Source organism: Diorhabda sublineata, chromosome 6, assembly GCF_026230105.1.
Source record: "Diorhabda sublineata isolate icDioSubl1.1 chromosome 6, icDioSubl1.1, whole genome shotgun sequence".
NCBI lineage: Eukaryota > Metazoa > Arthropoda > Insecta > Coleoptera > Chrysomelidae > Diorhabda > Diorhabda sublineata.
The window spans coordinates 26,128,363-26,144,509 of NC_079479.1; the positions used below are offsets into that span (position 1 = coordinate 26,128,363).

A 16,147-nucleotide genomic window follows, 5' to 3' on the forward strand; every position below is an offset into this window, starting at 1 on the left:
CTTATTTTTTACCTTTGCTTCGTCATTTAGAAGATTTCTAATCTCTGATTCTATTATATACAGAGATAAACATAAGATAAAAACGTGACACTCACCTCAACCGTTTTGGTGAAGCATGCAAAAAAGCAACACGTTATTACTGTCTCCTAAGTTTATCTTAGGTTGGTATTACTTTTTATCTTTTTTTAGCAGATAATTTAGTAGTAAAGAAGCACAGATGAAATTTTCAATATCTTCTTGATAAATTCCGTCTGATGTTTCTAAAAAATTATAGTTGATATGGTTTGAAAAATTTTAAAAATTAGGATCCAAAATGGGCAAGCAACTTTTGGAAAAAGAACGAAAAATAGAAGGAAATCCTCAACGCTTACTTAAACCGCAAATAATTGAAAGAAAAAACACGTAAACATTTTAAAAGGATCGGTGGTTTTAATGTCGAGGGTATTAAAAAGTTTGTTAATTATCAAACACAAAAGCACGAGTTTTTTACGCCATTTTGTAACCGTCAATCCACTAAAATTCTCTAAAGAACACAAAACTCGAAATAATTTGTTTTTCGGAGTGAATCGACGTTAAAAAATCAAAATAGGTAAGATTTTTCGTAATTTTTTAAGTATTGATGTGCTCTCGTATAAGTGTTATCTAAAATTGTAATGAAAATGGCTACTACAAACAATGAATTTTATTTATTTTCTTGAATATATCATCTCAATTTCAAGGTAATTTATCGTGTTAATTTTTTTTAGTTTAGGCGTTAAAAAAATATATAAACAAAATTTTCAAAAATTTTTCAAATATATGTTGTTTGTCAAACTAAAAATTTCCTTTCCGATTCCAGCGAACTGCATCTCGAAATTGTTATCATTCATTATATAAACAGGAATGAAAAAAAATTATCAAATTCGAAAAATTAAGGGTTGAATTTCTTTTTGGAGTAGTTACATCATGTTGTAGTGCCTAAAATTTAATTCAATTTTGATGTCTACAAAGACTAAAAATATCAAGGTCAATTTTGAAGTAAGAAACATGTGATTCGTGTCAAATGTCAATAGTTCTTTAACCACGCCGCCATTAAAACCATTAGATTAAATATTTATTTTATTTTAAAAGTTCAATTAACAAAAAAAGTCGATCTATTAGTCATTATTGGAGACTTATTTTTTCCAAACTTTAAGGCAAAAAACAAATACTAAACGGTAAAAAAATGTTCATATTCTCGTTTACAAATTTGAACGATTTTTACTTAAAAAATTCCCCTCGTATATTAAAATTGTTAATAATTTTTGAATTAACAATAATTTTTTTCGTAATTCGCGTATTATTTCGGTTAAAAAACTGGTTTCAAAAATAAAAAGTAATCCAACACCAAGTCTTTATTATAAAATAATAAATTATTACAACATGCAATTATATAATAACAATATATAACGCCCCTCGGTTTTCATAGCGAATGATCAAGGAATGTGCCATTAAGAAACCTAGAAAATATATAAACTTCGTTTTGATAAAAAGTAACAACGAGATGGATGGAAATTAAATAGCACTCTATGAAGTTTTTAATTATATTTCATCATCTAACTGTTTTTTTTTCGTTTTAAAATATAATTATGGCATTAAATCCTTTGATATTTTCGCATTTCGAGGTTATATTTTTGACGCTATTCGAACTTTAGTAGTTATTGTAAAAATAGTTAATTTCATCCAAACCGTTTGTTATTTAGAAGTAGTTTGCGAAAACAAAGCCTCTGTCAACGGGTGATTATATGTAGATGTGAAGCAAAAGCGTAGTTCTAAGTATTTATTTCTTACTAACCTTTCAAGTTTGTCCACGCAAGCGTCTTGGTAATCGTGAATCCATCGAACTGCGTTGAAATGGCACACCTGTCTCATATCTTCTGGCAAATCATCAGGTTCGGGGAAAACAAAGTTATCGATTATAGGGATGATGTTACAATTTGCCGATAAAGCTGCACATATTTCCTAGAAACAAAATGCACTTATAATAACCCTAACAACACCACAATTAATATAATATTTAATAGATTATGTTGTTTTTCAGTTCCCTCGTAACTTTGCCTTTGCTTATATTATTACACAACTATAGGGGCGTTCGTAATTGTATATAAACAATATACATATAAATAAGTAAACCAAGGGGAGAGAATATAGAAAGATTTAATGGATAATATGAATATTCTTGCTGGAAATATATTTAAAACAGTATTTTTATTGATATTTTTTGTATAAACACTTACCCTATGTACCCAGTCTTTTCTTTCATGGTCCCCTACACACCTTTCTAAGGCATTCGGTGTTAGTACTAACAAAAAGTGCTTAGCTTTTTGTATACTTTGTAATAAATTATTATCGAATTTGCCAGCTTCTAATCTTTCTACATCAATGAAAACACTAAATCCACGAAGTTGTAAATGGACTTTTAGCAGACTAGCTAATTGAGAACCATTCGATCTTCGGTAACTAACAAAAACGTCTAAGGATTTGTCCATATTGTCTTCATTCATACCATTCGCCAAACCGTTTTCAAGTTGTCTAATTCCTAGAAATGAAAATAATGTGTAACACCTGTATATAAAATCGAGACAGGGTGGTTGGTTTTTCTTATGAACGAGACCATCAAAAGTCTGATAATCTGTAATGACAAGTGACAGATATAAAAATAATTAGTGGCGCCAAGAATTGTTTTAATGTGAAAGCTTTTATTTTGTTCTAAGAAATAAATTAATGTATTTAATTAGTGAATTACCTACAACAATTAATTTTATCCATTAGAACCCCACAACAGATCAGAATTATTAAACGGCGGAAGAAATTCTATTCAATGAAGTAAGTAATATTTATTATCATATAAATAGTATGACATTGTTATTGTTTTAACGTAATACTTTTATTTTCTTTTAAATTACGCATTTTCATTGTTAATTTAATTGTAATTATGTATGACCAGTTGATTCAAATTAGTATGTGTACAGAAAAATTAAAAAGTTGCTTACGAGGTGTATTCAAAAAATAAGGTGAATAATTAGTCTATATAAGTAAAAATGTAGCATGAAATTGATATTAATCTTCTATTCTTAATACCATGAAATATATTTACTAATTGCAATGATAAAGATTTTTTTATTGATAGACTATAAATATATGAACAAACTCTCGTAATTATTTAGTAAAATTAATTTTTACCTTCCATTATTCGGTATCGATGTATGGAATTACTTATTCCGCATTCCTTTAGTAGCTGATCTTCGGATATATTTCGAAGGTAGTCTTTTTTCTCTACTCCAGCATTTAGGAAACTGTAAGTGTATATGGAAAATTCAGGCCCCAGTGCTTGCAGGAAAGTGTTAATACTCGCCGTATCTCTCGATGAATAGTCTGCCATTTTCTTCAGTTGTTGAAGTTCACGCGTGAATCTATAAGAATTGAAAGTCTTATAATACAAGGTTCAGTAAAAGTGATGGGCGTCCATATTTTTAGTTGCAACTTCACATATAAAATCTTACCGTTTTCTTTTGATTCCGTTCGTCAGTCCAATATCTTCTTTGAGATTTTCTTCTGTGAGTTGTAAAAGTAAATCGCCGTCGACTCTGCTTTCCATAAAACTGGGAGCGATATCGGGGAAACCAATTTGCTTCACCCATTCTTCGACATCTTCTGCCGACCACAACGGCACTTGCTGACTAAGTTTGTGCGGTACTTCCTCTCCTATCAATCTCAACGCTTGCGCGGCATATTTCGAAGCTACAGCGTTAGGACAACTAGCTACCTTTTTGAGACATTCGATAGCACCGATTTCTGAGAACATACTCGTATTTCCTTGTTGTTTTTTAATCCCCGCTTCCATACAAAAATGGAAAGCTGCCAAATTTCGAGCTTCCTCGCGTTTCGAACTTAATACAGGTACTAAATTTTTTAACCAAGTTTTACTTTGACCGTGAGCATGAGCAAGATTAGATTTAGCGAATTCGGATGGGTTGTGACTCGTTACGAAAGGTTCTACTAAACCCAGGGTACCAGATTGTAGTACCTCAGCTTCTATTTCGGGATTAGCTACTAAAACAGTTATAGCGAGGCAGGCGTAGTATTTGATATTGTCGTCGTTGTGGAATGCTAAAGGGAACAACCACATTGGTACTTTTCGTTTAATCATCGCTTCTTGATTTTCGGCACCGCCGTATAAACTGAGATTTGCTAAAGCTCCCGCGCAGTGTCTTAGTGTTTCTATATCGCTTTTTCTACATTCGAATAATAAGGCGTCCAAACCTCCCAATCTGACGACGTCGCTACAGGTTTCTTCGCTATGTTTGAATAAATGTTCTAATATTCCCGTACCTACACGCGAGTGATCTACAGAATGGATTTTAGTACAAACACAAGCTACGTTTACGACTCTATCTAAACCGTGCTCGACGACGTGAGCTCGGTTTTCGGCTGTAAGGCATTGTTCTAAAAGTTTCGCGCTCGCGAATTGTAGTATCTTATCCGCGTTAGTACAATTCTGCATTATCAGATCTAATCCTCCACTATTTCTCAAAGTATTACATAGAGCGTAACCTAGTTCATGGCCGTACGTTGGTACTGCCCATGCTTTACGCATTACGTCGTTGATTTTATCTAAAAACAACGGGGCGTCTTTGCTTTGTTCTAATTTCTGTAAACATCGTATTGATTCATCTAAGTACGTGGAATATTTGTGTTTTGCTCTTTCGATGTCATGGATATCCGAATTTGCTGAAAGGCTTTCTAAATCCTCCAAAGAGGTATTAAGAATATCTTCTTCGGGGGTACTGTTGAGTAAATGAAACTGTAACAAATTATAATAATAAATAAAATATAGATTAATGAACACAAAAGACTTTTTACCTGTCTGCTCGCGTTAATCATCGATGCTGTTGTACTGAGACCTTTTGTTGCCGAAGTGTATATATGACTGCTACTGGAACTTTTTTTTTCTTGATTGAAGAAACCGCTCGCCGTGACCGTTTGTCTTTGTTGTTGCGATTCCATTGCCGATCTTTCGCTGCTGAATTTATCGGTCGTAACTTTCATATTAGACTGCGCCATATTTTTGGATTCCTGCTGACTAAGTTCGCCGGCTTTCAAAGATCTGGCTTCCTGTTATAAAACAAACAAATTAAATTTCATATCGCAATGGAATTTCGAGTTATCAGCATTATAAACTGTTCGTATCGATGATAATGCAATCAAGTTTTTAATTATCGTGTTGCTATATCGCCCCTATGTTGACATGAAAGTTTAAAATGAACTTTGTTCGTATACTTTTGCATCTTTTGGGAATATGAATAGATTGAATAACACATTGAATATAGTTAATGAAGAATTATTAGAGAATGAACGAGTGGGACAAGAATCCATAAGGACTCCAAAGAGAATAAATGAGCATACAAGGTCTTCAAAGTTTAGGATATGATCGTCTTATCAACCACTAGAATTGTAAAACTAAATTTTAAGTGGTTAACCTAAAAAAACCGATTTGGTTCCCACTGAAGGCTCAAAGATACAACGGGGAGCAGTAGCAGCTTTCAACTATGATACCTAATAATCCCGAATAATCCATTTAAGATATCGATTTCTTTTCGACATGAATTAATTGGGAAAACTTGTGTCTAAATCAGTCATGTCAAAGATAAGGCCCACGGGCCGCTTCCGGCCCCTGGGCCGTATCAATAAGGTCCGCGATCGCAATGTGCCACAGAAAGAAAAATCATGTTTTTTCGAGCTATTATACTTCATTCTATTTCTCTACGGATGTTTTAAATACTCGTACTCTCCAGTCTACGGATGTTTATAAGTAATTTCAAGGGCTGCGCGTGCCTAGACAAGCGAGAGATAAAGAAAATATCGCCATATCTTAGTAGCAAGCGGAAATATCCTTTTATTTTTGTCGAGAACGATAGAATCTTCCACGCGCTTCGAGTATAGACTAAAATCTTCTTTAACCATATAAAACGAGTGCGTCGGCGCGACGAGAGTCAGTTGAGTCGAGTAATCGAAGCGATACGGTTGGAGAAGGATTTTAATTGTACTGCGAATGTAATAAAAACGTAATGTTGATAGTGAATGCAGAGTTTTTCAGTCTAAATGGGAGGCATTAACAGTAACTTTGAAATAACTAAAGAACTGTTGGAAGTGCGTTCCATTGACATGTACTACAACAGCAAATGATATTTATTTTGCAATATAGCAGATATGAACTCGACTGGAATATATTTAGCAGCAAAACTACGGATGGCGCTCCTGCCATGGCTGTCAAACATTCGGGCGTTGCAATTAAATTAAAACAGAAAACATCAGTGGGATTTCACTGTATAATTCATCAGGAATCTTTGGCATCCAAACATTTAAAAAAGGACCATGTCATGCATCAATGAGCTTGGCAAAGACAAGAGAAGTCAGGTATCTGGATCCTCAAGCTCAACATCTTTTGATATGATTTTTAACAACCGTATATTATATACTTTTCTAATTTAATAAATAAAATGTTATACTAATTCAGCTAATTATTTTTTATTTTCAATCTGGCCCACCTACGAATTCAAAATTTAATACATGGCCCTCTGAAAAATTGGGTTTGATACCTCTGGTCTAAATGACTGTTTATATTGAATTTTTCCAGTTTCATATTTGTAAGCAATATACAGGGTGAAAGTTAAAGTAATTCTTTTTCTGAAAAATAAAACTATAACTCTATAGTATCTACAATTGTGGAATGGCAACGTTTTAATACTAAAAAATCGGAAAAGGAACGTTGAAACTATTATAAAAAAATACAACAGCTTTTTCGTGATCATAAAAAACGAAGTTATGTAACAAAATTTATCATTTCAAATAGAACCTTTTTACTCTGAAAATATAAAAAAAAATTGATTCAAATTCTATTAAATTTATGCATTTTTGAAACGAAGAGCTCGAAAAATTGCTTGGAAAAATTTTTATAGGTGGAAAATCGAAAAAAATAGAAAATTGGATTTTGCGGAAACCTATACATTTGACCTTGAAATTAACGTGATTTTAGGATTTTTGGAAAAAAAAATAAGTAATATTTAATGATTTTTCGGATACTTTCGCTATGAGGAAATATACAGGGTGACGTGTTTGAAAAAACGTACATTTGCTTCCACATCTATCTAAATATTTCACAGATAAGAACCATGTCGTATTAGAAAACTCACGTTTTTCCCAAAATAATTTGATTGATATCGTATAATTTTACTAAAAAAATTTATATATATATATATATATATATATATATATATATATATATATATATATATATATTTAAAAAACTAACGTATGCTTATTTGAAAATAGAAAATCCTTACATTGTTAATAAGATGAAAATTCAATTTCGGAGGTAACTGTAACCGATTTTTGTTAAATTTCGTATTTTCGCTATCCATAGTTTTGTTTTTCAGTACCCCTTCTCTAACTGGCCAACGCGCCGACATAATTTTGTGCACGAAACGTTTCACATACCAAACAAATTTTATTTTACGTAAAAGAACAGAATCTCGATACTTTACACTCGGAAACAAAACTTTCATAACCGTCGCGGCGTATTCTGGAATATTCTTTTGTCGATCACTTGAAATTAAAAGTCATTCATGGTTTTTCTGAATTTGCAAGTTGATTTGATCACTTGTTGTGTAAAAATAAGAGTGATCTGCTGATTTTGGATCGGTGCCATCATTAAATAGACGTATATAAACAGTACAGAAAGCGCGTCATCTTGCTAAATATTTTGGTCCTATTTTAAATAATACCGGGAAGAATTAATTGATGTTGCTCTATCAGTATTTAAATATTTATATTTTGTTAACAGAGATCTAAAACCTGATGAGGATATTAGTTCCTAGAAAGATTTGTTCTTTGTCTTAAAATAGAGTTCAGTTTCAGCAATTATTTCTTCATTTGAGCCGAATTTCTTACTGGCGAGTATTTTTTTGATATCAGCGAATGGCAAGGACTCACTGGGGACCATATCTGGACTATACGGTGGATGCGGAGGCAATTCGAAATGTAATGTCTTGGTGAAAAAGTGGATAGTATACTGAGTATTCGCTATTGATTGTCTCTTACTTTTGGAGATAGTGTATGAACAATATTCCATGCGCATCCCAAAATACTGAAGCCATAACCTTTGCAGCCTTTAACTGTTGTGCCGTTGGACGCTTCGAACGTGGTTCAACGGCTGCGGTTCACTCAGATTATGATCGTTTTGATTCCGAAATGAAGTGTTTCATTCATTGTCACATATCGACGCAAAAAAATCTGATTTATTATTTGTAAACATGGCTAATTACTGCTCTGAATCATCAACACGTTGATCGACTATGAGTAAACGCGGCACTCACTTTGAAAAAAGCTTTCTCATGATCGAATGTTCACGCATAATTGTAAACACACTGCCTTCTGATATCTTTACGACCTCAGCTATCATACGCAATTTCAGTTTACGATTAAATATAACCAATTTATGGACTTTTTTGATGTTTTCTGGAATAACCCCCTCAATTGGACGACCAGAACGTTCACCATCATCTACCATCACGTTTAAATGTAATAACAAAAGTAGCTTTACTTTTTCCCGACATAATCTTTTGAAAGTTGGTACTTCATAAAAGTCATTTGGATTTGACAATGGTATCGCCATCTGTGCGTCAGTCACACGACTTATTGAGTGATGTTTTATGTGTATATTCTATAAACATAACAATCGACCATACTTTCTTGCATTGGTTATTGTTTTCGTTTTGTACGAACCTCGTGATCTATTTGAAATAATATTTCCACAAAAAATTGATTCAAAACTCAAAATAAATAGTTCCGAAATATTTTTTCCATTGAAAGAAATAAATTTTTATTAGTAAAAAATATAACAAAATGATTTTATTCAGATATTATTATTTATAAAGGCGATTTAAATTTTATTTTCCTACCTTTGATAAAGAAATAATTTGCTTGTCAAAACGCGACTTGTGTGGAATCCAAACGATCTTGAAATATAATTAGCAAGTTTCATCTTCACGTGATAAGATGTTGCCAAATTTTACAACACGGTTCCTTTTGTAAACCTGTTTTTTTAGTTTGTAAACAATAAATTAATCATATCAGATAATGATACGTAAATTTTAAAATTCTATTAGTCGGGAATCTAATAAAATTCGGGTAATAATTTTTTTATATACCTAAAAATATTTACTATTTTTATTTATTATCGGTACAAAAAATCGATCATATAAACAGATCTTTGAAAGTAATTCATAAGAAAATTTAGGAATTGTCTTAGCGAAATATTTCCCAACCAATTCGGGTTTATAAATGCTGTTTGTACGAAAGAGGCATTGGTCTCAATATAAACATGCATAGACCTAAATTGCGATGTGTATGCATGTTTAAAAGACTATGAAAAGGCATTCGATAGAATGAAACATGGAAAAATAATAGAGATGCTTAAAAGAATAGGAATTAACAATAAGCACCTGAAAAGGATCGAAGGAAAACGCAGTAAAGATTGAAAAGAATGAGAGGAGTCCGTCAAGGCTGTATATTATTTCCGTATTCAATTTATACTTGAAGCGGATATTCAGGAGAGCCCTATATAGAAAAAGGAATACTGCTAAATGGATACTGGCTGAATAACATCAATATGTAGACAAGTACTAGATATCTATGCATTGCTCCGAGCCATACTACAAGGCAAAGAAGACTACAAGAAGAAGACGACATTCTGGCTCAAGAACCTTAGAAGTCTTTCGCGTTGCTGCTGACCAAATAAAGTTTCCCATGATGATCCCCAACATTCGTCACGGTTAGGCAACATAAGAAGAAGATATCGATAAAAATGATGTTGAAGAATTTGTGTTATGTCGCGATATCAACCAAAATGATACGGATTATGAGTAAATAAAGAACTAGTTCGATATAAGGCCAATATTACAAGAAAACGCTATATCATTATTTTATTTTCAACAATCTCTAACCTTTGTTTCATTACTTATTTTGAAAAATTAAACATTAACACGTAAAATATGATAAACAAATTAATAATTACCTTTCCATGATTAGTGGAATATCTCCCACTGCGATAACAATAATTCCGTAAACTGATTGGATCAATTTTGCGGTTATAACAATTATGCGGTTTAATTTGATTGGTAGGTGATAATTTTAATTGAAAAATCATTCGCAACACTTTGTTTCTCATTGCGCGGATACCCGACGCGAACTAAGGTCAAACGGTATATAATCGGGGGTCTTTTCCACGAACTTTAGTGCTCGTATCGATCGATATTTGAGGGTGAAGGTTCAACATATCTACACTTGAAAGAAGCATTGATTTTACTGTTACAGAAAACTTCAGACTTTAATTTGTATTATATCAACTCGATTGGATTAAAAGTATGGTGGAAGCCGAATTATTCGTGACCTGTTTCCTTTGCAATTTTCTCACAAACGTATTATTTTAAAAAATTATAACTTTTACAGTTTCTAACAATTTTTAAACATTAAAACTTCCGTGGAAATACACGTCACGCTCGCACAAAAAGTCTTGTATTTCAATTTTTCTACGAGACTTGCTCAGAAGTACCTGGCTTGATCTAGAGATAGCGGTGGTTGCTTGAAAAATACCACTGTATTTGAAAGTAAGAATGTACACGATCGTTACACCATATGTTTCAAGTTTGAAGACGCTAAGTTGGTTGGTATTTGTTGTGTAACCATCAATAGTAAACGTTTTGGTCATGGTTATGTAATACAATATTTGAAAGGCATTAGCGCAACCAATATAAAAGCTGTGAGACTGCTCACAAAGCGATACTTGATGATCCTCGACTTAAAGTACGCTAGCTAGTAGATATTTCAAAAAGTGCGGTACGTCGCATATTAACTAAAAATTTGAACACGAGAAACGCGCAAAATGGGCATCGCGTTTGTTCATAATGGAACAAAAACAGCATCGTAGAGATCTTTCCATCGATTGTTTCATAGAAATAAAGCCGAATTTTTGCACCGTTTCATAACTAAGAATGAAACGTGGGTCCATCACTTCACACCCGAAACAAAAGAACAATCAAAACAATGGACTGAAAAGGAAGAACCGGCTTCAAAGAAGACAACGATCGTTCCATCTGCAGGCAACATCATGGTGTCGATTTTTTTGGGATACGCGTGGTTTAATTTTCATTGATTATCTCGAAAAATGAAAAACTAACAGAGCGAGTATTATGCGAACTTATTGCAACGTTTGAGCGAAGAAATCAAGCAAAAACGACCGCATTTGGTTAAGAAGAAATTAATGTATTTAAGTTTGAATTGCCATCTATTGCACTCTAATTTCCAGATTTAGCCTCTCCGGATTATTTTCTGTTCCCGGACTTCAAAAAATTGGCTCGGTGGCTATTGGCTATTTTGAGGAGCTTGGCGATTCTTATTATAAAAAGAGTGTCGAAGTTGTTGAAATCACAGGAAAGTGTATGAAACTGAAAGGAAATTAAGTTGAAAAATAAATTTTTGTGTTTTCTTTGTTGGGCCAGATACTTCTGGGACCATCTTCGTATTATTGGAACCTGGTACCTTTTGGCGAATATAGTAGGATACATTATTATCCATCACGATACAGCTATTCGGTGGCTATTTGGCATTAATTTATTTTGAAAGCAATCTTCGAAAACTACCGCGGTTGTATCGCAATGATAATCCAAGTTGGAATCCCAAATATTATTGGCTGGTATAAACAGACATTCTGGCATCCATTCTTCTTCTGACCCGGCATGTAGCATAGTTATTCTTTTACCTTTATTAGAAAGAATTTTCGTGAAAACACCATCTGGGTGTTCATGGTAGATCATCGTTCGGTTTTCCGATCTAGCTGTATTTGAGTTTTTCCGACTCTTTTATAACTTTTCTTTTGTCTATTCTTTTGAATACAAACCCCAAATGAAGCAGAGTACACAACAAAGTTGTGGTGGAACAATTAATCTCACCTTTAGTTTCCTGGAACAGTCTCCGTGAAAGTGTTGACACATTTTCTTCTGTATACATTCCATGAAGATTGCGAATTAAGTACAGTTGAGAGAAATCAATGCACTTTGGAACACCATCGTCTTTTCGTGTTTTTCATCAAATTATTCACAATCTGTACTTTTCGGGATGCTCGTTAAAGTTGAAGTCGGTTTCAGTGAAAAGTATTTTTCGTGGCTTCCCTCTAATAATTTCAAGAAAACATTTTTAACTATCGTTTTTGCCTCGAAGGGCAAGTTATTTGCGCTGATTGGTAAACATTTTATAGGACACTATCGAACTTTATAATACACACTGTTTCATGGCTCGAAATCAACTGACACAGACAAAGGGACCATATATAAACCGATACTGTTTAGGTCAGATATAAATATAAGGGTAGAATAGAATTATTGGGTTTTCTCATTGAAATTAATCGGAATTTTTATGAAAATATTAGGTTTTAAGCTATTTTAACGTAAAAATAGTCGTAATAGTTGCCTAAGATTGCTCTTATTAGAAAATACTTGGTTTTTTAGTCGTTCGAATTTATTTTTAAGGTATAAGACTGATAGAAATAGGTTTTTGAACAAGTATATAACTAAAATGTTTGGAAAATAATATATCGCGGTAATAATTATAACAAACAAACATTTAGGTGAATTTAAGAGAAATTAACTTACAAATTTTGTACGATTCTTCACAATTAAAATATATATTTAAAAACTATAGATTTTCAAATACTTTTTACGAAAAGTATATAATAATTGTTCATATTTACCACAACCAAAGTTCCAAGATCTTCTCAAACTATCCAAAAGTATTTTTTTTCTTATTTTAAATATTTTCATTTTATTTTTCGTAATACATCGATGTCTATATAAATTTTTACATATATTTGCTAGACGAAGTATCTAGAACCCCATATACAAGGTTGTTTCATAAAATCAACTTCTAACAGTTAAAAACTTCATTCAGATTCTATTGAAATGCACATCGAAGAAAGTTCGAACTCAGACTAACATTAAAACGCTTATTTAAGCGATAATCTCTTGACATGAAATCTCCACCCACATTTAAATACGTGATATTTCCCTGTTATGACCAAGGATAAAGTTTCAATTATTTTTTCACAAACATTTTCAAATTTTTCATGGTGTAATAAACAATTTGATTCGTTACATTAATGAAATATATTCTGTCACATAGAACATCCGAACACTCAGTAAATATTTCATATACGAGAGTTGCTACTTAAGTTTTGAGACATGACAACTCTGATGTGAATATATGTCAAATCTGACAATTCCATCATAAAGCTTGACATTTTCAACGGTGCACGAACTTGGGACACATTTGAGTTTTTTATATGTACTTGAAACATTTATCTATGCAATTGAACCCGAAAATAAACAACATCGACTATATGGGTCCTTCGAGACGAGCCAAATCCAACAAAAGTTGTTCGCACACGAAGATTTCGAAGCAATTGGTCGACTTTTATTTTCAGAATAACTAAACATGTTGTCACCGTTCCATAGAGCCACGTAGAACGGTCAATTATGAATGATACACCAGTATTTGGTTGCCAGCAGCGAAAGAATCATGGGAATCAATCATAGAAGACTAATCATCTTCCACCACGATAATATTAAATGTTAAAACATCGAATTGATTGGTCAGTTCTTGTTTGGTAACCAATGACTTCTTATTCACGTGGATCAAAAATAAATTGCGAGGTTAACATATTTATACACCTGAAGAAACGATTGACGCATTCAAATCACACGTTTTGGAGGTACCTGATTCTGAATGGAAAAAATGCTTCGACAATTAGTTCAAACGCGTGCGTATTGATATTAATGGAGAATAAAGCAACATACAACTATAAATATTTGACTCGATTGTTGTTTGGCCTCGTGTCTTCATTATATCGTGCATTGCTTTTCATTCGTAGTTTTTTGTAGACCTTTGGGCACCAACGTGAGCAAAGTTTTCGAAATTTCAGTTTTCCAGTAACAATTTCATGAATTAGTGATGGTGAGATTTGCAGAAATTCCATTTAAAAAGCACTAATTGTAAATTTGAACTTTTGAATCCAATGCGTTGTTCTTCATCCAACTATTTGACCCATCTTCTAATCATTTCGTCCACAAACCTCCCAGATATGCCGAAAAATTTCACTTGGTTTAACTTTTTAACATTTTGTTCTTTGTGAAAATTATACATAATAATCTAATAGATGAACTGGAAACTCGAGAGCGAATTTCAACTCAGAAGATCTTAGAGTTGTTCAGAGTCCAAGTCTCGTTGGACATATTATAGGTTGCGCCATCTTGTTGCATCCGTTTTCTGTTGAATTGCCTTTCGGAGAATGTAAATGTTTTATTTATAGTCCACTGGGTATTTACAACTCCAGAATGTGTAATTTTATATATGAAAATTGACTTGTTTTACAAAACGAAAATTATTTTTCATTGTGTCATATTTCGCATCGTAATAATTTTCACACCTTCGTATTATTTAAATTAGTAAAGTGACACACCTGAATAGGAGTGTTTATATATGATATGACATGAAAATAATGTTAAGGGACATTTTATACTATGGATAAGGGTCAAGGTGAAGCCATATGACGTGATACTAGTCCATAAATTTTATAGAATATTCTTTTTCAATGTTTGGTTTAAGTTAACTGAGGAATAAGAAGAACTATTGAAAATATTGAATTTGAGAACAGGCTTTGTTTATTGAAGTTTACATATGCTTAGATCAATATGGAATTAATGTGAAACTTCTAATTTATTAAAAATATTTTACTCACTTTTGCTGTAACCTGACTCTTCTGTGCCGTTATTCCGTCTATATCGATTCGAGCACGTGTAGCCGCTGCAGCGTTACTTTCTTCGTAAGATATTTCTCCGGCTCTTATTTTTTTCATTTCTTCTACTTTAGCGCTTTCTTTTTCTGCACTTATACCATCTTTCATTACCTATAAACATATTTTGAAATCGTTAATAATCACAATAACATCGATTACATCTTTATTTGAATACAATGAAGTAACAGTTGAAAGGTGATGGATGGGGTTGTTTAGAGGACATTTTTTATATAAAAACTCGTCGAATATGATATTTGGTATTGAAGAAAAGTTTAGAATAGAAAATATGTAAACATTTTGCTGTGATAAAACTGTAAATCCCAATATTTAAATAGAGGAATTGGAATTTCGGGAAAAGTGGTCAAGGACTTTTCTAGGTTTTCCTGGATGCGTAGGAACCCTGCTATACAATTTACACTTTTATTGACCCACATTGGCACCGGAACGAATTTCATGTTGTAGAAGCACTACCCAAACTAATTGACGTTTTTGATAGCATGCTTAGTTCCTACAAATAGTGGGATATAGATCGAAACTTTCTATATCCATATCAACTGTATTTTCTTTTTCTTCTAATAGAATGTATAATTGGTAATGTCTGGTAGATCTATTCCCATCTAGTGATTTTTGGTATGACATTAATATTAAATGGAAGACTGGGGAACGATATAAATGACAAGACTGGAGAAGATAACAAGACTAAAAAGAAGTGAAATAGAAATGTTATAAAAAATGACACAGAAACAAAAATGTAGAATACAGAAATGATGTTTTTAAGAAAGGAAATAACACTATAAGAAAAAATTTGTATATGTAACCAAATAAAAACAAAATTAAGAAAGGATAAATGAAATAATTTGGCCAGGTCATTGGAATGGGAGATATATAAAGCAACTGTAAATATCCACATTTAATTGGAGGAATTGAAATTCCAAGAAAGAAACCTACCTGAAATACAGAACGTCAAAAATCCTGAATTCGTTCGAAGATTACAAAAGAGTACGTAATGAAACAATAAGATAACGAAAAGAAATCATGAACAAATATTGGGAACAATTTTCCAAACAAATGGAGAATGATTTTTACGGTCTCCAAGAAACGTACGGGAATGAAGACGAAAATAGAAACGGACCAAACACACCTAAAATAACTATAGACGAAAATCTACAGTTTGAATTGACAGAGGTGCAAGCGGCTATCAAAAACTCCTTGTCGATTGGAGAA

The 16,147-nt window shown here is 32.6% G+C and overlaps 1 protein-coding gene across 11 annotated transcripts in view; it reads right to left on the reverse strand.

The window, feature by feature from the left end:
* LOC130444809 (NAD(+) hydrolase sarm1) overlaps positions 1 to 16,147 on the reverse strand; it is an 89,686-nt gene that overhangs the window by 4,670 nt on the left and 68,869 nt on the right. For 6 of the 11 annotated variants that reach the window (XM_056780061.1, XM_056780062.1, XM_056780064.1 and 3 more), the window contains 6 exons: positions 14,867 to 15,034; positions 4,882 to 5,133; positions 3,522 to 4,822; positions 3,202 to 3,431; positions 2,256 to 2,557; positions 1,814 to 1,980 (listed from right to left, as the gene is read on the reverse strand). In XM_056780061.1, coding sequence (XP_056636039.1) covers positions 1,814 to 1,980; positions 2,256 to 2,557; positions 3,202 to 3,431; positions 3,522 to 4,822; positions 4,882 to 5,133; positions 14,867 to 15,034 — 2,420 coding nt within the window. Of the gene's footprint in view, positions 1 to 95; positions 1,479 to 1,813; positions 1,981 to 2,255; positions 2,558 to 3,201; positions 3,432 to 3,521; positions 4,823 to 4,881; positions 5,134 to 7,361; positions 7,627 to 10,093; positions 10,317 to 14,866; positions 15,035 to 16,147 lie in introns of those variants that run through there. The other 5 variants (XR_008909995.1, XR_008909996.1, XR_008909997.1 and 2 more) reach the window with 3 other exon arrangements.